This window comes from Mugil cephalus, chromosome 1 (genome assembly GCF_022458985.1).
Source record: "Mugil cephalus isolate CIBA_MC_2020 chromosome 1, CIBA_Mcephalus_1.1, whole genome shotgun sequence".
Taxonomy (NCBI): Eukaryota; Metazoa; Chordata; class Actinopteri; order Mugiliformes; family Mugilidae; genus Mugil; species Mugil cephalus.
This window is the reverse complement of record NC_061770.1, coordinates 40906914-40934066: the sequence shown is the minus strand read 5'-3', so window position 1 is coordinate 40934066 and position 27153 is coordinate 40906914. Positions and strand designations below refer to the sequence as shown.

At 43.7% G+C, this 27153-nt stretch overlaps 1 protein-coding gene across 1 annotated transcript in view; it reads right to left on the bottom strand.

The window, feature by feature from the left end:
* LOC125022117 (ADAMTS-like protein 1) overlaps positions 1-24904 on the bottom strand; it is a 96168-nt gene extending 71264 nt beyond the window's left edge. Inside the window, exon 1 of the mRNA XM_047608431.1 lies at positions 24408-24904. Coding sequence (XP_047464387.1) covers positions 24408-24464 — 57 coding nt within the window. The 5' untranslated portion in view covers positions 24465-24904. The remainder of the gene's footprint in view (positions 1-24407) is intronic.
* Between the last annotated feature and the right edge of the window lie 2249 nt (positions 24905-27153).

The following is a 27153-nucleotide window of genomic DNA, read 5'->3' as shown; positions in this document are numbered from 1 at the left end:
ACTCTCTTAACTTTCCATTCAGGTTCAAGTCTTCAGCTGCTCACTGAAAAACAACAAAGCGGTAGGTTTTATTTGAGACCTGAATCCAAACTATGTACACTCACTTTTATTCAATTCAAAGATGATATAGACAAATTTCCCGTCTTATGGCTAGATTGCACCATTCACCTTTTTAGATCTTTAAGTCAAAAACAAAAGAAAACATGTAATAAATTAAAATAAAAATTATGTTCTATTTATTATTCAATATAAATGTGCCATTATAAACTTCTGCAGAATTGTCAGTGGCAATACCCCAAATAAGGATCACTCCGTGAAATACATGCAAGCATTTAAGGCCAGACCTCCCAGAAGACCAATCCAGTAATTACTTGTTTTCTTTGAAATGGACAAAGAACCAACCTGGCAAGCTGCTGGCCCCAACTGCGACCACAAATAGCTGAAGGCCAAACAGATTAAACCTTGAGGGTGTTCAGCAAGGTACTGTAAAAGGACTTATTTACTAGTGAATCAATCTGAAGCCATTCTTATACCAGCAGAAAGGCCAACAGATTTCTTCCGCAACTGGTTTTCACCAACATCAACATGCTCTACGTAAACCCTGGTCCACTCCAGAGCGCCGTCTGCGGTTGCTGCTGAGTTACCGGTGCATTCCTGCTCCCAAATTAAGCCCCTCATTTGCGGAGTTGCCTGACCATCCAACAATCTTAATTTCCATTTTGTGTGGCGTTCTCAAGCCCTGATCTCATCTGACTGGCAGCGATGCAAACAGTGAAATGCTGCCCTGCCTGTAGCATGGCATCTTTAAGTATCCAGCGCTCGGCTCCATAATCCACACTCCATTCTTCAATTGTGTTCTGCGTTATTAGAAGCCAGCTGCACTCTGGGCACAAAGTGGAAGGAATTTTGGATGTTTACCAGTAAGCTGAGCTTTCTGCCAGTTACACAGACCTAAACTTATTTTCAATTGCTTTTTCTTTACAGGGTAGCCGCATTATTCAGCACTCGAGAGTTGTGGGAATGGTTAACTGTTAAAAAAAGGGAATGTTAGAAATTTCGAAACACATTCACAGATTATTGATCCCAAGTCTTATTGCGGGCAAGAAGGATTTTCTTTGTTGGTAGATCAGAATTTTAAAACCCGTCATGGTCTGTTGTCTCAGAAGCATTTTTCAGCAGTCGGCCTCGCCAATAAACAAACTTAGTACAAAGCTTTTTAGAAGCACACTCTCTGAAACAGGTTTTATTTAATGAGGTCTTTATATTGGGCAGCATTTGGGTGAGGGCGTAAGTGTTGGAAGGGGACGCAGTCGCTTGATTTGCCCGACAGCCTGACGAAAGATGCTGTTCAGTTTCTTGGATGTCTCGAGGGCAGAGGAGAAGATGTGATAGCAGGGATGGAGTGAGTCTTTAATGATGGAGGGATGGTGGCTTTATGGATGCAGCACTACTTGTGTGATTCCAACAAGCAGGGATGTGGGAAATGGATCAGCTTTTTTCCCTTGCCAAACCAGAAGATGAAACTGTAAGCGTGGATGGTTTCCACAGTACCTCTGTAAAATGTGATGAGACTTGAGGTGGGGAGTCCAGTTTTCCTGAGTCCGTGAAGGAAGTGGAGTCTCTGTTGCGCTTTCTTGATGACTGCTGTGGTGTTGGAGGATGACATAAGGTCATCACCAAAGTTCTTTGGTCTTATCCACATTGAGAAAGAGGTTGTGATGTCTGCACCATGTTGGGGAAACTCCACGAAGCCGGTCGTGTGCTTTTTATTGGCTGTAGCTTGCCTCTAGGCGCTCTGATATAGAGGCTGAATTGATGGCCTTAGTGCTGCTGAGATTGTTGTCCTTTCGCCAGTTTCTTTCATCACTGCAGAGGACAGCTATGGGAACACTCAAAGCCTTATAAAATGGTTTTATGCCCTTGCCTTGACCTCACAGCAGTTTTATTAAGGGATACTTGGACCTTGTGTTTTAGTTTTTATGCAGTGAATCACAGTGTCTTATAAACATAGGCGTGTCCCTTCTGTTTGACACAGGTCTACTCCACTCAGGTTCAAGTCACATCTCAAGGACTTGAGAGTGCCATGGCACAAGATCTCTTTATAAATGAGTAATTTTAGGTTCATAAGGAGAGGCTGCCTTACAGACTTCCCCAGACATCAACACTTGACTCAACATTCTTCTGCAGCCAAACAAACCACAACATCACGACTGCTCTGACAGACGAGCTGGGGAAAACCCGGTGATTTGTCTAGGGTCCTCTAAAGATGACAATCTCCCCAGGGAACCGTATCGGAGACTCAGACAAGATCAGAGACAACAATGTACTCTCCTCCAGTCCATAGTGATGCAGACAACTCGTCAACTTGATGCGACAGCTTAATGTTTGTCCATCCATTGTCTTTTCAATATGCAGAGATTCCTGAAGGTGCAATTATCCCAGAAGACTGACACTCACTGAAAGGTACTCTATGAAATAAAAGAATAGAAAAAGATCTCAGGAAATGTTGATATGTCATCAGAGATACCATAAATAGATGGCACTTTAGGAAAGGCATTTCAGAAAGCAGTGGCGGGCTGTGTATTTTCCACCAAGGCCTTCAGTGCCCTCCAGTTTTATTCAAAACACCTCTCAGTGTCAGTGTTTCGCCTACCATTATATGGGGGAGCGGGATTAGTGTGATTACTAATATTGATTTTGCTTGAAAGGATTATTTATTTTTCTCTCTATCTTTACTACCAAGTGCCTTGAGTCACTGTGATGCTTCAGTGTGTGGAAACATGTCAAGTGGTGAGTTCCTCTATGAGTATTTTGTTGGGGTGGGATTATGTCAGTTTTCCTTTTTTGTTTTGTTTTTGTTCTCTGTTTGTAGGTTTGTATGTGGTTTGGTGTTTTGTATAAATTTGTAACTTGAGAAAATCACATTAGAAATAAGACTGTGAAAGAAATGTGATTGGATAAGAGCTTTTATATGGAAATACACAATTGGAAGCAGAGGACCCAGTGGAAAAGCTATGAAAGGAAGCGGACAGAACATTTGGAATTATTTAACAGGTATTCATGACAAATATAATTAAGTCTGTTATTCGGATATTTTTTAGGTCAGCAGAGAATGCCTTGCAGGCCCTGGCGGCCCACCACTGTCAGAAAGATAGATAGAAGAGAATGAATGTGTTTCGGCTCTGCAGTTGATGCCAATAATGGAGGATGATTGCAGAGACTTGCGACAGTGATGGCACGTCAAGAGAAATTATTCAAACATCCCTGTCATTCTTGTGTAATTGCCGATGAGAGGGAGCGGTGTGATGAATGATGTCCCTGACATCTGGGACACAGTCAAAGTGGCGTTTGAAAGCGGAGGAGTGCTGGGTGAACGGGCTGGGGTGAGGGGGTGAGCTGGCACATTTTGTCCTCCACATTCCCTTTGTATTAAAGAGACAGATCAGAGGCGCCATTTGAACTCTTAAAACCCACCACTGGAGAGTTATCTGACTTTGTGTGCGAGCCCACTGTAAGGGCCCCTGTTTGTCTAACGTTATGTATGTGCATGTAACTTATGCAGTGTCTACCACCTCGATTTATGGTATTTTTCAGGTCTGCTGTGATATTTGTGCTGCATTCTTTTAACTATGTTGGGTTTTCCTCAGTTTTTCATGTGTGCAAATTCCAGGAACGTATTCATTGTATTTGATGCATGACAGGTCACTCCTATACAGACCCAGCAAACTGTGAGAGACAGCATACCACATGTTTGTTTATGCATTAAGGCTCTCAGTGGGCCCTGTCGACAACTGTGCCATTATCTCAGGAAAATCATTTAGCTCCAAACCAGAGCCAGAAGTAGCTTCACCCGCTGTCTACTTCGGTCAGTTTATATAAAAAGCAAGGTCATGATGGTTCATCGGAAATGGAAAGATTCAGTCGTCAGGGTGTTACTGCACTGATCTCACCCCAAAGTACTGAAGAGATTCTTTCAAAAACAAACTACTGTCAGTTAACACTTAACTTGTTCCAACAAAGGAGCACTTGGAGGGACAGCCTGTAAATATGTGGAGAGAATTACTCAGCATTCTTGAAGGAAGTCCTGTTCCTCTATGTACACAACTTGAATGTGGAATAAGTGCAGTGTGACTTTTATGTGTGGATAATTATGACGTGCGAAATGTGCTGCCTTCGGCAGTGTTTTTGTGTTTGATTTAGATACTTGTGTCAGTGTGTCCACAATTTGGCCGAGAATCAAAGCCACAACCATAAAGATCAGCAGCTCGTGTCTGCGGCATGAAGTCTGCCTGTCAAGCTGAAGGCAACATGATAGTCCACACTTTTCTTACTCTTCACACTGCTTTTGTTTCCCTAGACAGAGGCAGGGAGCCTTTTGTCTGTAGACTGTATCACTTGGCAGCGCATTCAAGTTTGATGGTTAGTGTTACAAAGTGGAGACATGAAGGAAAATTCGGGTTTTATTATATTGTTTATTATATCTTTTTGTCTTTTTTTAAAATATTTTCTTTAAACAATGAATTCTTGAGTTCATGTTGCCTTCAAATGGGTTTTGTTTATGGTGTTTAACTCTCAGTAGGGCTAGGGCTTGGGTTAGGGCTAGGACTAGGGTTAGGGCTAGGGTTGGGGCTAGGGTTGGGGCTAGGGTTGGGGCTAGAGTTGGGGTCATTGTCTTTTTTCAGTCCCTGAGACAAAAGGTTTTTAGGATGAGGTATAATCAGTGTAGCCCTACGGATAAAGAATGATAAAGAAAACTAACTTTCATCATTTACCAAACCTTTACAGCTTTTAATAGAACCCTACTGCACATGGAGATAACGCAAAGAAATACAAAGACCCAGAGACAACATCCGACATCTACTTCCACTCGCGATGCTATGATTGAACGGTTGTTATTGGGGAAAAGTCAATAAACATACCGAGTATAGTTCTGTCATTATCAGCAGAAATAATAATGATAAAGAGATGGCTAAAACTGTGAAAATAAAACTCAACGAGTGGGCAAAGTTTAGCGAAGGTAAAATAACTCTGAGCCCTCCTGACAAAAACATTTGACGACTGAGCGGCTCGCCTCCCCTCCCTGTTGACTTTGGTGGTTCCCCTTCAAATAAAATGGATACTTACTGTCACGCCAGAATTTTGCAGAGAAAAATGAGTAAAGGTGGAGAAATTAAGCTGACAAGCAGGGGAATGTTCACATGAGAGAAACACAGAGGAGAAAGAAGCCACAGTAGTGCATTTGTCAGCCTTGTTGGGCCTGGCGGTGCAGCGCGTGTGCGCTACAGAAGGCCGCTACTGAAATGAAACAAGAAAAAAAAAAAGGAGGTTCAAGGCAAGGCAAATAATTGGATTTGGCTCAGCCTGAACGTGAGTGTGTGCTCAGCAATGTGGCTTTGTTTGCACAGCTGGAGCGTGTGCCCAGGGTCATCTCAGCAGGGAGCGGGGTTTGGCACTGCCGGGCACCACTACAGTACAAGCTGGAGATGAAGAACACTGCACGCCTCTCTTTTTCAGCCTACTGTGAAACAGCATTTCAGATATGGACAACATCTTTATTTTTCTTCCACAACAACCCTGGGTTGAAATGACCTGGCTCTTATCCCGTTTTCGGTATCATCATAGGGATACATGAAAAGAATTCTTCGGTCTTGGTGAGACAGCATGAGCAAGGAGCTGACAAAAGTGAAGACTGCATTTCATTCACTCCCCTTGTACAATCACACTAAAAAAGCATTACTAATGCCTTTCTTTTAAACCATTAGTACAGACTCAAACTGCACCGATGGTATTATAGAACTGATGCCTTCCCCAAAGAGGGACTACAGTTCCAGTCTAAATAGGACAAACTTGACAGGTTAGGAGAAGAAGGCAGGTACGTTTCACCCTCAGAGATCTGTCTCTTAAAACTTGCTGGCTGAAGCTTCAGTTTGTGTAAGAAATGTTATTCTTTCAGACTGAAGAGCAAACCCCTGGTGGCATGAAAGCCAAGAGCCGCCAAGTGGTTGGAAGCCGTTTCTCGGCAGCACTGAAATCTACACAAGCCGAGGCACTGAATCGAGGTTTATTGTCTGAAGGAGCAGGTATGACATGCGTGTGCGATGTTTCCGTACACTGAATATAGTTTCTGAGAGATATATCATGCTCGACTTACAGCGCTAACACACACATCGACAAAACGATAGCTAATAAATCATTCAGTTTTTCCTGTATTACCTACATGCAGTCATAAGTGGAAAATCCCAAGCTAATAAAGTGCAGCATGAATGTATATCTGGGGGTTGTAGCTACTAGACCCTCCCTAAGAACTGGAAATCAGAGGGTCCATTTAGTTTTGGGCCATGCGTGGTGACAGAACAGATAAGAGTTCCCCTAAAATGAATGGAATAGTATTACACTGCAACCCAACAACTCATCTACTTATGGATATATAATACGATTATCCTTATCAAAGACATTCAGGATTCCTATATTCCTAAGCGGCTTTGTTACAGAAAAACCCAAAGTTAAAGGCACAGTTATTTAAATACTGGAGACATTTGAGATTCTACAACCTCATAGTGGCATCTTCCACTGCGATAACAATTGTCTGGCCATGAAAGGGTATCTTTTTTTTTTTTCTTCTTCTTACATTTAGAAAGTAGCTTTCAAAAGATGTACACCCCTCTTAGAAATTCCTGACAGAATTGACTTGCTCTGGCCTCTTGAGTTTCAATCTGATAGCTCCAAAATTGCCTCTGCAACCAAAACCTTCAAAATGCGGTCCAAGCAGCCCTTCCATTGTTGTCGGTGTGTGTAACAGAGATGGTTTCGGATTCTTTGCGGGTCTCACGTTGGCTACAGATATCCAGGTGACACGGAGATCCTGGGGGTATATCTCAAGTCAAAAGAGGGACATGAAACCAACAAGGGCTCCAGGCGCAGCTTTTTGGTAATCTTGTGCAGCTACCAAACACCACATGCGTGCTTCGGAGCAAGGGCACGACCTCTACAAAAATTTTTCACTGCCACAAATCAGTGCACGAGCCAGCCGCTTTTCGTCTTTTTCGCTTGGAATAAAAGTTGAAGTCATAATCAAGTCACAATCGTGTTGTGACGCCAAGAAAACACGATACCCAAATAAGGCACGTTAAATTCTGTTATTGATACAGGTGGCCTCCCAGGCCGAACAATGGAAGTTCCAATAACAGATCCCCTTGGAAATTGAACAGCCTGACCTTGGCCCGGCTCTCTGTTTCTGTTTCCAAGGATTAGAAAACCAACTGGACCCTTGAGATTACCCCGGTGCCCGTAAATGTGATGCCTCTAGCAGGTGGACAGGTAGTGAGCACTCTGTTAATCTTTAAGAGTTAGGTGGGCAGGAAGAAGGGAATTATGGGTCATGGAAAGGACAGAGAAGTGAAGACATGTGCTGGCCTGTTGCAGTCTGTTGTGTTGTGCGTAAAGGCAACATCGTCACCTAGGACTGCGATAAAGAGAAATCATCTATTTGAACTTTTGTACAATAACAATTTCTGTGACTGCTAGAAATCACAACTCAACTGCACACAACACAACTACATATTATTTTAATTTTGTCTGTGATAAAGGCCTTGAATTATTTACTGATAAATGTCTTATCATAACAAATGACCGGCATGCACAAGAGAAATCATACTCCCCTCATTGGTAAAACAACATCCCCACTCATTTGTCCTTCGGAAGTGGATTGTCCTGACACATTACAAGCAACATGTACCAATTCAGCCTCTATTATACATTTGTGTAACTATGAAACCTTAAAAGGCCACTATGCCTACATTTATAAAAATCTAAGCCTATATTATTAACGACGCTGAATGCAATGCTATAACACAGGGGTCGTCAATGTTTTTCAGGCCAAGGACCAAAAATTGATGGAGAGATTAAGTAGGGACCCCCTACCTACTATATGTGTTGTGTATTAAACTTGGCCTAGTGCTATTTATAAATATACATTATTATCATTCTGCATTAAATATTAAGCTATCCCTCATCCCTTTACTAAAATATGTTGGCTTCATGTTAATGTTAAAATTAAAACATATATAAAAAAATGTCTAATCAATCAAGATTTTGACTATAGCTCTGCAATATGTGTCTTTCGTTATCGTTACAACGTTGGACACGTTGCTACAACACGGTGACTAGACAACAGACATTGCAAAACTTCTTAATTAGTCCTGTAGCAGTTTTTTGACCCCTTGGAACTAGGGGGACTTGTGCCATCACAGTAGGCCAATATCAAATTGGCTGCTTGGGACATTGCCATTGTCTTTTCCTTGCTCAATTAAAGTGTTCCAACTTAGCTGAGGTCTTTAATACGTTGTCTTTGCGAGTGAACTAAAGTATGAGTGAGTGGGATGTCAGGCGCCAGGCACAGATGGTGTATAATACCCCATTTAAAAAGCGCAATTAGAAAAATATAGACTACAGGACAAGATTTAGTATTCTGTCTGCAGTTGGTCTTTACCGATCACGTGCACGAAACGGTCCAGTTCTTGAACCAACCACAACTTTATTAGGAGATGCACGAATGGAAAAACAAAACAAAACAAAACAAAATAATAATAATAATTTAAAAATCACTTTGGAAGATGTTTTGTCCACAAGTCTTTAACATTCTCCATGCGCTGTGAGTGAGAAAAAACTCATTTAAAACATTTAAAGCTCATATTCAGTGGTCACATTTTCTTGGATCAGGAGCTCATTAAATTTAAGAGTAATAAAATGTTTTCCATGTGAGGAGAAAAAAAAATGGATAAACTGTCGAGGGAGTTTGGCACCACTGGCTGCGATATTTTCTGGTCCTGGTTTCTGAGTATTTAAACTGTTACTACACTTGGAAACCTGTCGTTATGTGAGGAACGCATTATACACGCATTATGCAGCACTTTAACATCATGTGTAAGTTTTATAATAGTTTTCTTTTTTCAGATCATTTTACTTCCTCTTTAAAAGTGTACTTCAGAATGAGCATAAACTATCTTGACTCTAATATATTACCACAGAGCAACCGAGTAACTGTTACCAATGAAGTAGTTGAAAATGGAAGCATAAAGGGGCCATCAATGCAGCAGCATTATGACAACAGCTGGGTGTGCCTGATATTAATGAGACACAAGTGGTGGATCTGCCCTGATTCACTTACGTCATCCAGATAACTGGGGCATGCAAGTTCACAGAGGGTCCGTGAGTCAAGCTGGCTTCTTGTGTACAGTTAAAAAACCCTCTACTTGCACAGCTGGATCCACAATTCTGACCGATATAGCCTTTAACAAATCGGATACAAAGCCCTGCCGGCGGGGGAATGTTGCTGTCCTGTGCAAGTGTGCATTCGATTGTTAGGTTCATTTGGTTTGTTGAATCTGGGCAGTAACTGGCTAAGCCTCTGGAGCAACCTGGATTAGTGCAGCGGAAAGAAAAACAATCCATCCTCTGCCCTGGATCGTCACATGGAAGCAGGGACATGCCCTTCCAAAGTTATCTCTATTGCTGGAAATGCGAGTAATCCAATTTGATGCCACTTTGAAACGAATCGAACGTGCAAATATGACTCGAATCAGCGCTTTTGACCTCTTCTGTAATAAAATTGAACACATTTGAGAACTGCCCAGCGTGGTGAAGGAAATCATCCGGCCATCATTCACACCTTTACTCTGCACAGTAAAGCAAAGGAACAGGGTGGGGACCCTCTAGGGTGTTCACACGCACCTTCAACTTATGCCTGCGAATGCTTAGTCATCTAGTCCCCATCTTTTCCCTTTTACACACCGACAGGCCAGTGAGGAGCAGGAAGCCTGGGAGCTGAAGTAGGTTAGAGTCAGGAAAAGGGAGAGGCTGCGGATGAACCCCCCAGATCAGGGATCACAGCTCAGCAGGAGCTCAGTGAGTCAGCCAGCAGGCGCAGAAGGCCAAACTGAGATGTCTAACACTGTGGAAGAAGGCCTTAAGTGTAACAGAAATTGATGAAACCGGGATAATATGATGTAAATATGGATATCTTTATCCTGTTTGCTCAACAAAAAGCAGACCTAACTGTGGTATGATAAAAATGACTGACATCTAAGCTCACACTCGCATATACACTTTCAGGCCAGCCCTGAAAGATAGCGGCATGTCGGAGCAAGAATCACCTGAGGTTGAAACGCAGACACACATGGTTGCGCAGATAAAAGTTAAAAGCGACAAGCGAGACAGTTTTGGCACACACTGTTAAACATGAACCTACATCCTCGGCTGCAGCTCAAGGCAGCGTTTCTTGCCTAACACACCTGCACGCAACGGCAGCTCCGGTTACTTAACAGCTGGTGAGACACGCAAACAATAACTTCAAACCTATGCGACGCACGCTTTGTTTAAACCTTTTACATTTTAAATAAGGTAGAACGGCTTCACTGAAGTGCGCTGCAACACTTGAGCAGCTGTCTTTTGCTATCAAAGCGCTCTGTAAATGTTTTGTTAGCATTACCCAATTCCACATCTGTTGTACAAATTAGCGGTCGGCAAGCTCAGTCTGGTCTTAAGGAAAATATTCTTCTGCGAAAATATTTGTTGTCAGCATAGATTAAGCCGCCGCAATTACCACCACATACTGTAATATTAACGCTGGGCGAGCGAGCACTGCTGAATATGAGTGGCATTTTTGTTAGCTTCGGGCAAATGCAATAAATTCCAAACCTGTGAAGCCAAAAAGGCTCTGGGCCAGCTACATTTAGGTGTAACTACAATGTGCTCGGACAAAACGCTGTGCCGATCGTCCAACCGTCGTGCAGTTGGCTTCTGATTAAAATGTTGTGTAATGTGGGAAAACGGTAAAAGCTTATTACATTCACATTATCCAGCTTTCATTATGAAAATTTCAAGTCAAGGACTATTTGTTCTGCAAGTTGAGCCATTGTGGCAGCTAAAGTGTAACACTTAAAGACTAAAACATGCAGACACATGTAAACCTCATATGTAAGCCATTCACAATACAGAAGTAAAAAAAGAATATACAGTAGAAACATTCATTAAATTGTGACCTCATCCCATCTGTGAAACAAGGGGGTGGTAATGTCCTTGTTGGCGCCCGTTTTGCCGCATCTGGGCCAGGACAGTTTGCTATCACTCAGTGCGTTCACATGCACACTCAACCGAGCTCGAAATTCAACTTTCCGAATGTGATCCCTGTCCCAGTTTATTGAATAACTGATGAAAACATGTCTTCCTCCTCCACACTAGGTGGCGATATGTGTCTTTTCAGTGGGTTAATACCACGTTAATATGGCCCCCTTCGGTTGACCCATTACGTCATATAATGAACAAGAGTCGTTCATGTGGCAGACCGGCATTTCAAACAACAACCAGATGGGTAATAACACAGCTTTTTAATCTCGTATGTAATGTGCCCACTACTTTTGATGCTCATGCGATGTTTACCTTCTTCTTCTGCGACCGTCTTTCTTGGATGTTTTTGTTCTGGGGTCATACGCCAGTGCAGCAGTTGCGGCGCATGTGCACGCGTGTTAATAAGACAGTTAAAGTCTTATTAAGGTGTATACATGCTGGAAAAAAATCACTTTCCAATCGCATTATCTGGGCATCTTAGGCGGATAAGTTGAACTCCGATTTTAGCCCTAAGTTGTCCAGTTAAAGTCCGATTAAGGCAACAATTACTTTTTTCACGTGCATGTTAACGTACTGACTAATGAACCAATGAATTATGAATTATACCAGTGAATTCTAAAAGAGAGGAACTGGGTCATGCAGCAAAACAACGGGTTGTTGTACCAAGAGTTAAAGAAGAACAAAATTAAGGTTTTCAAAATCCTGGCCCTGTTGCGGAAGGACCTGAAGGAAGTTCTGTAATGAGCTTTGTAATCAGCCACAAATCAGCAGGAAACATTAAGTTATTAATGCTGCACAGGGGAGTCAGAGCAGATACTGAAAAGTAGGATTCACATACTTTTGCAGCTCACAGAGATACGCAAGGATGAATTTTCTTGAATAAATAAGTGCACAAGTTTAATATTTCTGTTTCATTTGTTGGACTTTGTTCACTCTGTCCTCATTCTGGTGGTGTTTCGATGTGTTTTATGCTGAATGACGACTCATCTACGGTTTGAGGACTGTAACATCATCATATGTAAACCAGTGTCCTGTAGTAAATATTTTCAGGGGACAAAGATCAGTGAGGCTTTCTTTTATGTTTATATAAAAAAAAGAAGAAAATATTAGGTCTGTAATCAGAGCTGTCATCTGCCATCTGAAGAGGACCAGCTGTCGGTATATAACAGGAGCGAAACTATTTATGGTTTAATTAAGCGAAGGGGTTGAGTCATGTATGCCGTGATGAAAAGCCTTTCCTTAATTAACACTAGTGACAGAATAACAACAAAAATGTGGCACAGTTCGAGTCGTTTGAAGGTTGACTATAAAAGTTCATCTAAACCCCAACCGTGATTGCACCATGTAACACTCCGCTACACTCCGTATGTGGCGTGTTTGCCAACACCACCCTCCCACGCCTCTCATCAGTCAAGCTAAAAATCGTCATCCACTGTTTATTGTACATTCGCTCTCTCTGTTTATGATCCGTCATTCTCTCCATCATTCTCTCACAATGACTTCTTTAAGGGCGATGCATATTTGGCTCCGTTTCCCTGTGATCATGTAATGATTTGCCCGTAATGATTACTTTCTCATGCGATGATAGAGCAGTTTGTACCTGTCCTTCCTGCAGAGAGCGGCGGCCAGCCGCATTCCTGCTGCGCCCGCCTGCCAATCAGCATCAGCTCGTCTCGCGCTGACACACTCATCTTTCAGCAGCTCGGGCTGTTGCTGCTGCACGAAGACAAAACACACGAGCGGAGCTCGCCTCCTCTACCGACATACACGCAGATTTCTCCATATTCTTCTCCTTCATCGCATTCGTCTGCATTTTAATTGCATGATTTGCTTTTAGAAAGTTTAATCTAAATCCGTCGTGAAGTGTGATGTTAAGCCGACGCGGCGTGCACCTGGATCAAATTCAGTATGAAGCATTGAGTGTGACACGTGAACAGACAAATGTTTCCCTGCAGTAATATTAAATGTCAGCCGCGAGAATCAGTCTCACTTAGAAGCCGGGTTAGGACTCGAGAGCGTGCACGGGAGCCAGCGAATTACAGATCAGGTGAAAAGACAAACATGAAGAAGGAAATGACTTTGCTGAGGTGTGACTCAGGACCCCTGCTAGAAGTGAACAGCGGTGGGAGAAGCACTCGAAAATGTTAGAGTGGCAGTACCAGAATGTATAAATACTAGGTCGCAGGCGCCCTAAAGTAGCGAGGTTCAGTTCTTATCAGAATGTGAATCTGGTGCCACACCAACAGGATTTCAACATGGGGTGTGTTTCAACAGATACGGAGAAAGAAATACCTCCGCATGCAACTAGATCATCCTACAGTCATTTTGTTGTTAACAACTTCAACTCCACGGTGCTCAGATGACGTAAATGACCGCCACTCTTCTGTCCTTCACCGCACAAACCCGGCCCAAGCGATGTGATTGGCCGCACGGTTACTTCATCGCTGCGAATTTTCTTTTTTTCCCGTTAGTCTGGTGATTCAAACCCCACAGTCCCAAACCAGCTGCTCTAACCCCTGTACACAGCTATCATAACTGTAAAGTAACTACAGCTGTTGGATATAATGAGGCATAAAATCAAAATACTCAATCCCTTAAATTTATCGTGTTTGACTAGGGCTGGGCCGTACACCAGTTCATACTGAATACCGTAGTATTTTTTTCTAATTAGGATATGAATTTTTAATATAGTGTATTTGATTACACACAGAGACGCTGTGTCAGATCGGACCATTTTCAATGTAACGCTTCTAAACGCGCGCGGAGTGAATGCGACACTTTGAGGTGTGGTGAAGATGGAAAGGTCTGAAAAATGAAGCAGAACAAGAAGGCTTGTGCCAAATAAAAGGTGCCGTGTGAGTTGTTTGTTTTTTGTTTGTTTTTCAATGGAGACCAGACGTCCCCGATTTCTGTGGACAGTCCCCAATTTTAGCTTTATTAATGAGAAAAAAAAAAATGTTGCCCACAGACTACAATTATTACGGTAGCCGGTCGCCTGCTATTGACATTACAGACGTAGCAGTTTAAATATGGTTAAATGTGTCAAAATAAAATAAATAAAACCTTATTTTGTTTTACTTATCTGTCATTACAGTCTCTGTCTCCCTTGTTGTGTCCCTACAAGCACTATGTCTTATTGAAACTTGGAAAACTTGGAAAAAAAGCAGATATGATTAATTCTGTATGTATGATTGTGATTGAAAACTGAAATAAAAACTATGTTAAAAAATAAATAAATAAATGAAATCGTAATTGTCACCATTTCTTCATTTCATCCTGATAACATTAAATTTATTTATTTTATTCATTTCATATCATATTCATATCATTTAATTATTCATTTATATTAAGAGAGAGGTTTAATCCAATTTTAATAACCACTACAGTCACATTTCATGTTTTGTTTTTTTGAGCAACAATCTACTTCAGCCCTGAAAGATGTCATTCATGAGGCTACTCCCTGATGTACAGATGCAGAGCATGCTGAGAGATCTTGTTGATAACTGTTAAGGAACATCGAACATGAAGAAAGACTCACTCTCCCGCGCCTCACTACTTTCTGCCTGCCTGCCTGTCTCTCCATTAGTCCGTCAGTCCATCCGTCTCCGCATTCAACAAGCTAAAGTTGGATTCTTTCATACTGAGCTCACTCCTGTATCTGTCCTATCATCTAGGTGGCTTCACAGGCCACCTGGTCACCACAATCCAAACTATTTCAGCTATGAAGCAAATCACGTCGGGATGAGAGAAGAAACTGCGCTGATAACACAAGAGAGACGCGGTTTAAGAGAGCGTTACGGCTCAGGGAGGCGAAGGAGAATGAAGGCTGAGTGACACGCTCAATGTCAAATGTGCACTTTTCCAGTTGCCAAATACTTTTCAAGCTGCATACCTGTCATCGGCGAGGCGGGAGGGGAAGGGAGGGAGGGAGGAGGGGGTGCTGAGAGGATCCCGACCGGAGACCCCGCTGTGGGTGACGTCCCCGCATGGAGATATATGCTGGGAGAGAATTACCACCCAGCAAATGCAACACAGAGGCATTTTTGCCACAGACATAATTATGTTAAGAGGTCAGACATCAGTCACATCAGTCACTGCAAAGCACACAAACAACAAGACCGCACAGGTGTACAGAAAAGACACAAAGCGAGACAGATAAAGGTCAGATAAAGTTTACGGTCAAGTTCACTCCCAGTTCCCGCCTGCTTGTAGAGACAAGACGCTACCGCTAACACCTGAAATGCTAATATATTTCTACCTGAAATAAAATAAAAATCAATTTAAGCCCAACAATGTGAGCTTGCACGCACATATAAAACCACGCCCTCGTCTCACACATCACTTACTGGGCTGTCTAGGCTCTGGTTGCCTAGGTAACCTTTTGGCCCTGAGTGGCAAAAACGTGGTGAAACGTAGCAGTGAATACAGCGAGACCGGGAAAAATGTGGATTATCAGATCAAATTATGGACAATTGGATGCGACAATGATCCATATGAACTAGTATGGAAAAGGAAAAGTGGATTAGCCTCAGTTTGAGTTAGTTTTAGGTCATTTCAGTTATGATAAATGTAGCTAAATAAAAGGTGCTAACGCTAAGAGATGTACCAATAAGTAACACTGTAGTGTAAGACCAGACGTTGTGTGTCTGGATTCCGATCCATTTACTTCTCTTTTCTTTGGCAGATATCTATAAAAATATACTGACTGCTTTTCAAACCTGTTGGTTAGATCAATCGCACAACATCCTTCACGTTAATCTTACAATTCAGACGCTATTATCCGCGTCTAAATTCTCTGTGACTCACTTTTTGTCACTCAGTGGCCGTAACCACGGAGACTTTGCTGGCTGTGCGACGTCACGTTCATACCCTCTGATGTTTCTGAGCGTAACAGGAGCGAAATAAATTGTTTCCTCGCGATAAACGTTTCAGGCCAGTCGACCGTGTCAGTCACTCGCATTGGTCATCGCCTCAATTGTGAGATTAGTTCCACTCTTCGCATCACCAAAGGTTTTTCCGCCCAGCATCGCTCCAACTCGCCGAGTTCAATTGCCATTTCACGGTTTTCTAATCGCCGCTTTGCTGCCAGTCGCTTCCTGTGCGTACGCCCATTTAGATCTCCCGAGATCGGCTGAGACTCGGCCCCTTCAACCTTTCACGCTCTTCACAAAATAACACGTAAACGCAATTAAGATGCACACGTAATCTGGGACCACACAGGTTTCCCCGGGAGGGGGTTTCCTCGAAGTGGAGAGCAGGGCCACCGTCCTCCAGGTAATCCCCGAGACAGCCTGGGAATGAGGATCTTAGAGGGACCTTTGGCTCTTATGGTCACACCACACACACACACACAGACTAAAAACACACATAGGTTTGGTGTAAAGTACACAATCACTTCTGTACAGAGGTGAAAGTGAGCATTTCCTCTTAATATCTTTTTATACTTCATAACATTTGCACTAGCACATCACTACTAACTACAGTTATCAATTAATTTAATAACTGCTGCAGTTAGCTTAGCATAAAGAAACAGCTGGCCTGGTCAACTTTAAAGCTAAATTATACTGTTTTTGTTTACAACCCTACAACAACCAGAAAAAAGTGCAAAATTAACAACTAAGAGTTCTGAGCTAAGCTAACCCTTTTTAGCTTTGTATTTAGCTACCTGGGGCAACAAAAGACAATAACTGTATTAACAGACATGTAGAAAAGAAAAGAAATGCTTTAATGTGGACCACTTGCGGTTTCTTCCAACGCAGTAATGGCTTTTGCCTTCCACATGCATGAACTGTACATCCGTGCATTGCTTCCAGCAAATTCCGTGTGTGTATTTACTCAGTCAGATTCCATATGGAAAGGAGCGACTCCAGCAGCAGCAATGCATTGAAAATACAGAATGCAAACACATGCATTGACTATACTACTGGATGCACGCCAACCATATATGTAAGAAATATAATGCAAGCAAGTAAATAATTATGTATTTTTACCTCGATTTAGGGGTATGGAAATGATTTCGATGGAGCACAAATGCCTGCACATTTACGTAAAGACCCCCGCCTACTTTGCATGATTACATGCTCATCAATCTGCTTCTGTGGCCTAGTAATCCTAATACCACATCATTTGTATCAGGGTCGCCAGTGTTTAGCCGTGGCCGCCCAGCGTTTACTCAAAGCACATGTGGCCACGGGGGGAAACAGATGTGAGAACCCCAGGAAACATCATTAGCCTCGCAAACATTCGCCGCAGCCAGCCGTGGAGACCCTGTCAGAGAGCCGCGCGGCGGACCCTCGGTCGGTTACGTTTCCACTGGATTCAGACGTCCGTCGCTCCTTTTCCTCCTCTTGTTCCTAACTTTTCTCACACTCATCTGCAACGTCCTCTTCTCCTAAGCGAAGGAGGAGTGGGTGCGTTTGTTTTTCATGTCTTCTGCATCGCTTCATCTTATTTTTGCCCGAGAAGCAACATTTGAATGTATATGTTCTGTTTCATGCTAGAGGCTTTGTTCTTCACGTCTCCTGTTTGTCCTTTTGCTCTCAGTGCACGTTTCATGCAACTCGTCCCCACTCACTCCATCAATATTGCTCTTTTTTTTCCATTTCTTCAGACATCTGTATGTCTGTGTGTGTCCCTCTCTCCTCTTACTATCGTACGAGTCCACATCAGTATCACTCCATTAATATTCCACTCCTTTATATCTCATAACGTGGCAGGCTCCTTCCACCTTTAAATCTCCAAGTCTGCGGCTGTTTTGTCATATTTTTTTGCATTTTATTTTACCACTGACAAAGACGTTATTCAGCTTTATTTCTTTGTGTTTGTTACATCTGGCTTTGGTGCGTTTTGGCGTTATTTTTCCCCCATAAGCATTTATGTTTCTCCTCAGTCTTTTACTTAAAGTAAAACTTTCTGAAGTTTTATTGTACCGTTTTTGACATTTTTGCTTCTACTCTCTTCATTTCTTTTATCCTTCCATTTACGATGTCCAATCTGGCTTCCATTTGTCTCCTGACACTCTTCCCCAGGACTGTTTCAACAGACACACTGAAAAAACAGCATTACTAGATAGAAGCAACATATTCTTCCATTCAATCAAATCATCTTTAAGAAGAAAATCTGCCAATGGGTTAAGCTTTGTTTTGACGAAAACTCTTAAAATAAGCACGAGGTTCTTGTCTCTGAACAAAATATAAGATGTATTTCTTTGATACAAGGATTTTTTCTGCTTTCTTGGAATTCCTTTTTTTTTTTTTTGCAGTGCAGACAAACACTCACACCTCCTACCTGCACCTCCCCTCTAATTAGGCATCACTAGAGGGGCCCGAGTGCCGTTTCTCCCCTCTCGTTAGCACCACTCCCCGGCACTCCCGTTGCAATCCCACCCCGGGACTGGTCTGAGGTCAAGGCCGGGGCACAGCCGAAGAGACTGAACTACATGCACATGCCGGAGCCGAGGCAGAGCTGCACGGCTGCAAGGTTCTGCAGCTTTTGAGATCAGCTGCGCATGAAAAATGTGCAGGCCAGATGATGCACTGATGGCCCCGCTCGCCGCAAATGAAGCTGGAACACACAACAGGATAAAAAAACAACGCTCAATCAAGCTGATGGAGGGGACGTGGGCTCGCTACAGATGGAGCCCAAGATGTTTCATCAGAGGAACAGAAGGCCAGAGGCTCGGCTTTCAAGCTCGGCATTGCCAAATAAACCTTATGATGAAGGAACAAATGCATTCGCGAGAGGCTCCGGAGGAAACCGAGCAGGGACACGGGGCAGCCACCTGCGAAATCACAATAGAGCGGACTGTCCTTGATGGGCGTGGGAGCTGCAGAGGCCATCGCTGCTGAACTGGACACAAAAGGTCCCTCTGCTGTTATGTTGCCATCTGCTGGCAGCTTTTTATCAATGCGTGACATAACAAAAAATCTGAGTTTTGCACTGTGTGTGGCAAAATATGAGTTTTCTTCGAACCACATGAAACCACAAAAACTCATTATCCGTTTTTTTTGTTTTTTTTTTTAAATATTGCAGTCTGAACAAACATGTCGTCTTGTATACACGCTGGCACAGCGCTGCAACATGATTCCACCGAGTTATGCTATTTACTGGCACAGGCGGGTTTGGGCACTCAGTCACAGAGTGTTAGAAACAACACTATCGAGTTGCAAGAGATTTCGGAGTGAAAACAACAAATGCCATATTCTCCTATTCACAACTTTTCAATTTTCACAAAGCCTGATGTGTTCATGAGGACCGTTTGTTAAAGAAACAGTTTGACATTTTGGGAAATTAAGAATTTTTTTTTTTTTTTTTTTGTCCAGAGTTAAGACGAGAAGATTGATGACAATGTCAAGGGACGATTAGCTAAGCCTAGCGCACACCACAACTTTGTATATTTTAATTTTTGTTTGTCTTAGACGATATGACTTGTTAGTGGGTGAGCTTTAGAAATTCTGGTGAACGGATGTCGTCACCATTTGAGTGAGGGGGAGAAGACTAAAGCTTTCTGTGCGCTAGGTATGAAACAACGGACACGAGATGGATAGGTTAGCTTAGCTTTTCGCTTAGCTTGTCTTAGCACGCATCACCATTTACACTTTTGGTTTTGTTCATCTTAAAAATACTATATGACCTGTTACTGAGTGAGGTTCTGGTCATTTGAGTTAGAGGAAAAGCTTGATGTCAGTCTCATTTCTGTATGCTAAATATGAAGCAAGGGGCATAGCAACAGTTAGCGCAGCTTAGCTCACATTATGCCGTTAAACAATCTCTAATTCTAAAAAAAAAAAAAGGCTTAGTCTTGAAAGATCATTATCAGTTATGGTAGTCAGGTATTGTTGTTAGCAGGAACATGACAAGCAGTTTCCTTATTTCCAGTCTTATTGCTAAGCTAGGCTAATCGCCCACTGGTCTTCATGTAAAGACATTTGCAAGCAAACCTTTTTTCCCTAAATGGAAAACTATTCCCAAAAACGAGGTCCTGAGACAAAGCACTCTATCAGGTTTTATGTCTCTGCAAAAAGAACAACTTTCAGTCATCATCAAGATTCCGACAAATAAAAAGAACGCGTGTTTTCCTGATTAGCTGGCACCGGCTCACAACTCAGAATTGTTGCTCAAATTTTAGATTTTCTCCTGGGTCGTGTAAAATTTGTCAAAATTAATGATTAGTGTGTCCAAAGGGGCTCCTTGTACAGGAGAAAGAGGGAGTGTCAGGATTTACTTGTGGGGGGAAAAAAAAAATACAAATTGGAGATGAGTGATTCACCAGAGCCAACTGCTGCTTTATTGCAAATACTCTTGAAATCAAATTTTCTTTGGGATTCAACTTCCAATACAAGCTGCCATCCATTGTTCTGTCCTGCAGGACTTTTCCTTCATTGGCCCACGGAGGACACTGTGAAGCTACTTCCTTTTGGCCTGATTTTGTGCATGCTCTCTGGATTTCCAGGGCTGGGAGAGCAGCGCGCTGGCACACCTGAGTTGGACACTCGGGGAAACTGCAGCTGCTGCGCCAGCAACACCAGAGCACCGCACGAAAAGTGAAACATTCAGTTGGTACCTTGGCATTTCATGCAAACAGTGAAGTACCAGTTAATTTTGTCCTTGGCCTGAAAGTGCACACTCATACGCCGCTTCCACGCTAAACAACCCTCAGTCTCACTCCGCAGATTAAGCCCAGATGGGAACAATGAGATGAGTATAAAGGCCTTTGCAGTGTAACTGAAAACACTCGGTCTTGTTAACGCACTCCAAAAACTTGCTCCATCCATCCATCACTGGCCAGATGTTCTCTGAAGCCTTTTCCTTTACTCCTCAAGAGGGACCAATCCCTCGCAAAATTAATTCACTTCCCATTGCACTCGCGTCCACAACAAAGGCACCCATGAAAGCTAATTGGGTAGTTTGCGGTCTGTATGATCAAGCGATCGAGCCGAGGAGCGCGTTCGGGAGAACAAGAGATGTTGTTGTTGACGAGCGCCCACTGGGGACCGCTTGCACGCTGTGACCCCACTTAATCCTGCCATTAGACCCCAAAGCCTCCCAATCCTGAGGACTTCAATACACTCGGCTCGCTGCATTAAGACTTTGAGAGGGACCATTTCCCTGAATAAACATCCAAATCTGTTGCCTTTGTGGCTAATTTCCTTTTGAATTCCAGCTGAGTAATTAGAGGAAAGGCATGCGGAGAAGTGGAGGCGGCCGCCCGACACTGTGACAAAGTCTGATTTATATCCATCAACTGATGAAAGCCACATACCACATTATTCACCAGCGACTTCCAAAGGGAAAGTAACGTTATCCACTTCAACAGAGACACCCCCGCCACATTTTGTCCTTTCGTTTATCATTTACCTCCAGTGATCTCAAGTATTCACCAACGTCGCACTGCATTCAAATTACCGCGTAGTCGATCGGTGTCGAAAATGAAATTCTGCTGAGCTTTCAAGTTCCGTCTCTGTTGCTTGTAATTAGGCATAAAAGTGACAAATGGTCTGCGTTTGAGAAATGTTTTGCACACACGAATTGCGGTAGCCCTGGCCTGCTTACTGGGAGCAGTGTCAATCCCGAGGACACTTAAGCATTTAGAGGCGGAGTGGACCAAACCACCAACGTCGGCTACGCTAGCAAATGCTTTCAAATGATTTACATTGAACACGGCTCCCTGCACCGTTGTGTGATCGCAGGCGATTTCTTCTTCCTGCTTGTGTAAATGATCTTTACTATGATACTAGTTTACATTAACCACCGATGATCAAACATTTCTAAATCTTTGACAATCTCTGTGGATGCATTACATATCTTAATAGCCCATTGTGCACCAAGCCAAAAGGTCGGCCGTCACCGTTGGCGTCGGCGCTAAATGGACGCCGCTTTGTGGCTTTTCAGCTCTTCCTGGCTTCATAGCTGGCTCTTCTGGTTTCCCCCTTTTTAAATGACAAACACAGACTACTGCCACTACGCTGGTATTGACAGTATTTTCCTCTCACTCTGGCACACCAGGTATGTGCCAGCTGGCAGTTGGCTGTGGACTTTGCAGTGTGTTCAAGTGCAACTTTTTGGTCCAGACACAAGCGGCATGAGGCAAAGTTACAGCCTGACTTCACTGCCAGGAGTTCTTTGATGTAAGTTTGGCGTGTCTTTATTTTTATCAAAAAAGAGCCCAGTATCCTACTAGGACGATGGGACGTTCAGACCAAACCTACCTGCTCAGATTTGGTCAAACTACCTCTTTAGAAACGCAATTAGAGACACAGAGAGACCAGTGTCGAGGACGTACCGTACACGAAGGATTTGCTTTGCTCCGTAGCCCTCGCAAATTCCAAATCACTATTTACAGGCACTAACTTGGTGCTCAGAGAAATGCCTGGGTGAGGGAGAAAAAAAAAAAAAAGCGTTTGTGGAAGGCTCCACTTTTCTGCACAAACCAGGGGGATAAAGCGAGATCAACAAGACCCTCCAAGAATCACTCGAGGCATGTCATTATGTCACCCACAAAGGAAGGTCTATTCCATTTAGGGCTGGAGCCACAGGCCATTTGGCCCCCGCGCACACAAATCACACCGGCACCACCTCCAGCAGCCTCACACACGCAAATATAGAGTCTCATTCTTTTGGCCAAAATGTAACGTAGAGGCTCTGACCCGAGAGCGCAGATGAAAAGAAGAAAGGCCACTGCACAGCGGAGAGCCTTAACAGGCAGCACTTGTTGATCCCTGGCCCCCCTGGTGGGAAGCACTGGGTCGCCGCCGGTGTGCGTGAACAGATAAATGTCCAGCGCTGACTCATGCTGCACGCTCACACCTTGCACAGATGGGAAAGTCTGTCATCTGCTGAACACTCGAGCAAAAAAAAAAAAAAAAGAAACCCCAGAGTCGTTTTTCAGCCGCGCTATTTTACAGAGACACAGAATAATCAAATCACACAACAGTTGTTGTAACACAGAAGTCAGTTTGAGGATGTGTCACATCAGACCTTTTGGATGCTAAAATGAACAGCTCATCAAGCAGAGCGCGGTCATTTCAGCCAAGTGTCTGTTTATTTAAAGAGTTTAAACACATACCCCTGCTCACACAATCTTCTAAACACAAGGCACGATGATGTGAATCGTTCAAACTGTTATTACTGAGCAAGAATCAGTTCATTTGTTCAGATTTTAAGGTCAATTTCAGCCTCGACGCCGATGTTTATACCCATGCAAAGCAGATTTCACTTGTTTTATTCTAATATTTAAACCGTAACATCATCAGGCGAGCACTGGACACCGGCCTGGAAAGAGTTGCAAAGCCTCCAGCGCTTCTCTGTCACCGCCGTTGCCTGATTACAGTGTGGACGTGCTCAATGTAGCAGCCAGGGTGCCTAAAGCCCAAATCACCTTGAAGTGCTATTAGCACCTGTCGTGGTCATTTACGCACGCTGACAGAAGCAGTCCGCCCCTCTGTTCGAGCCCTAAAAAAAAAAAAAAAAATCTGTCTGCGCACCACCAGACAACTGCTTTGTGTTCCACTCGAAACTCTTGCTCAGCTCCTGCTCGCCCCTGTCGTCATGCAGCATGAATCAGCTTTTACACAACTCGGGCTCGCGGGGATTGATGAAGAGCCCTTCAGGAGATAACGCGTAAGCATATTTCTGGGACGTCAGCTGAGTGCGGTGATTTAAGAAGTTTGTTCAATGCAGCGCTGATAAACTGTGAACCTTTCGGGTTGTGTTGGGGCCTGTGAGTTTAAGCATTTGCTTTACTTTTAAGTTTACTTTACTTGTAGGCTTCACGGCCAATCTCATTATATATGACAATAATCCCTCCTCTTTTTCTTTTTTTTTTTTTTGGATTACCTGTGTGAGGAAATATTTTGTCTCATCCAGAGCAGCATCACCAGAGGGTGATGGAGACTACTGAAGTCATTACGTAAAAAGGAAAACAAATATATAATAAGCAAATAAATTTGTCTGGAATATTTATTTTAAATTTGAAATGGAGGGGCGGGGGGCTGTGAGGCACCTGACTCAGGAGAAAATCATCACATATGAGAAATAAATCAGCTAAATTAGAAATAAACTAAATAAAAGTTTAACTTTTACAAAAACCATATCACACGTAGAGTTGAATTTCTCCTTTAGAGACACGGTGCACGCCAAACTAAAGGCAACAGGTGTTTATTTTCTTTGATAAATAAAAAAATAAATACATACATAAGCGCGCTACACTGAAGCGACGCGCCTGACTCCCGTGCGTAAAAATGACATAATCGCATAAAAGAGAAAAGGAAACCGCAGCCGCTTACCTCCGCGCAGACGGCGAGGAGAAGGAGCCCGGTTGCCAACGAACCACTTCCAGTCATCTCGGACGCAAACGCATTCAATGCAATTTCAGGCTGCTGAGAGACCACTGTGGTTGCCCCGTTCTCTGTCCAAGCCTTTCCCAGTCACTCAGGAGGACTCAGAAAGAGGGTCCGCTCCGCTCCACTCCGCTCCGCTCAGCTCTCCTCGCGCCGCGCCGCGCTTCGGCTCCAGTTTCCAGAGAGAGGAAAAGCTAAAAGTCAGCCAAGGCAGGACGGAGACGACATGACACTCCTCCGTGGCTTCCAGATATTTTGCTTCCCCGGCAAACACGTTGCTGCTAAATTTATGTTTGCATACCAGGCGTGCGTCAGGAAAAGGGTCTCACCCACCTTGCATTCTTAAAGAAACACGCTCCCCGGATCGTTACGCGCCGATGTGCTGCGGAGCTGAGATTGATGAGTTGACTTTCATTCTCAACGAAGGGGGGTCACTTGTACCTCTTTACCTGTGCTCCCAAATGGATGTTTTGTTTTGTTCTAAATAGCGATCACAAACCATACAGATTTGCGGAGAATACGGCTGATAATGGACTCTTGACCTTTATTCAGACTTTTTGGGGGGAAAAATGTGACCAAAATAATCACAAAAAGCTTTAGCATTCACATAACATTCACATTTGTCTGTCTTTGGTAATTACCTGAGGGGAAAAATAGACTAGGGACTCTCTGGATGGGCAAACAAGTATTTGTTTGAAAAGATCCTACGGTGCGTGGTAGGTAGCCCAACGAAGCACATCTCCGGGTGATAACACATTTACGTCTTTGCCTGGTGCAAACCCAGAACCCAGGATCACCACTGCCTGTTCTGTTCGACTCCTTAAAGAAACTGGAGAAAAATGTTGGAAGAAATGGAGCGTTTATTTAGCCACTGAGACAAATGCTGTCTAATTATTGATGTGTCCTTTCATTTTCCTCTTAGTAATGTTGTAACAAAGCTTTTCAACATGGCTTTAAACGTACAAACGGTGACGGGAGCAGTAACCCTCACCCGGGCTCATTTGGTTTGCCTCAGTTTAGGTGCATCTCTCAAAGAGTCCATAAAGAAAAGACACGATAATTTAGACTCGTGCTCGGTTCACTGCAATAGAACTCCCACATGCCCTTTGCTACAGTTATTTAAGAGACTAATCCTGAAGGTAAAACAGCCGAAGAAACGGGTCAGTTTCCCTCCCGACATCATGTGGACGACAGGTTCAAGGGCTCGGGCTGGAACGCGGGCCATGTGCTGTCGGCCGCGCACCAGTCGAGGATTGTGCCTACTTTTCGCAGCTTTAGATTTAGTCACAAGTATGAAATGCATTAGGGCTTTCAAGTTAGACGCCCAGCGCTGCCAGCCGTGTGCCATTTAAGGTCAAGAGGAGTTTTATCTGAATCCGGCTCTGACTGCTTATGAACTGAGATCAACTGGATGGAATTCATACTCTTGGCCTTTGCTGGCATATGATTGAAGTCCGCTGTTGTTTCTGATTTACCTTGATGAGACCCATGGCATTCCTCCCCAGCTCCGATAATAACCGCTCAGTTGGCGAGTGGGGCCTCTTGTGCTTGTGCGCTTGAACTCCAAAAAATGTTTGTCCAAATCAAGGTCAGATAGTGGCCCTATATCTCACACTGATCGCCGCAACTTCGCTTTCTTTGGGGTGTTAATGTGATTATTTGACAACGTCATAACTCAAAGGGGGCCACAATACGTTCCAGTTCGGCGAGGAAGGAATTTAGTCTTAGAATTGATGGCTGAGGCCGGCAACTCCTCTTCCGTTTGATCACATGCCTTCATTAAACCGAGAGACATTAGGTTCTTTGAAGCCTGGCCCACAGTGGTAGGGCATTAAGAGCTGCTTGTCGTTTTTGAAGCTGTCCAGGGTCACCGTAATAACAACGTTCCTAGAAAATGTCATCCGTCCTCAGCCGAGCTCAAAAGACCTGCGAAGGGGATGCCCTTTGAGAGGCAAGAAACGGCACAGGTATGCACGGTATGAGCCACCTGAATTGCTGCTTGACACGAGGGCTTGAATTCAGCTTAATCTCTATTAACACACAGAGCGCAAGAATGTAAATGTTTATTTCCACGGGAGGGAAAGAGAGAGGAGGGATCTTTACCTGGAGACTGAGGTGGGGGGGGTTTCTTTTTCCACTTCAGGGTACAATTAACACCGTCAGAGCTTACACTTGCCCTCGTCGTGAAAAGTCCAGCACCTTCGAAGGCGGGAAACGCTCCGCGGGCCTTTCGGGTTGAACTTCGCCCGGAGAGCAGCGCAGACGCCCGGCAAAGCCCCGAGCGAGCGGCGGATAACGCTCCGAGACGCGAATAGTTTACATTTGCTCGGGCCGCCGGTGCAGCGGCTAAGCCGGGTCCTCGTGTTACAAGCGCTGTTGCTCTTATTGATGGACGCGCTCAGGCAGGGATCACTCGCTCGCAGCTCCCATCAGCGCTGTTGCAAAACCACTGCCCCGGGCGCGAATGTATTTTTAGGGACTCGGAGAGCTTAAATAGCATCTGTCAGTTGTTTGCTCAACAGATCTTACGGGATTTTTCTGTGTGGGAGGACAAATAAGAGGCCGGGGCATGCGGCTAATGACAGTCTTTTAGGGGAGATCTTTTGTTTGAATGCAACGACGGGCTGGATGCTCCGGCGGCAGTCCTTTCCAGGCCCCTTTTTCGGAGGCTCTGCGGGAGAACACACGGGCG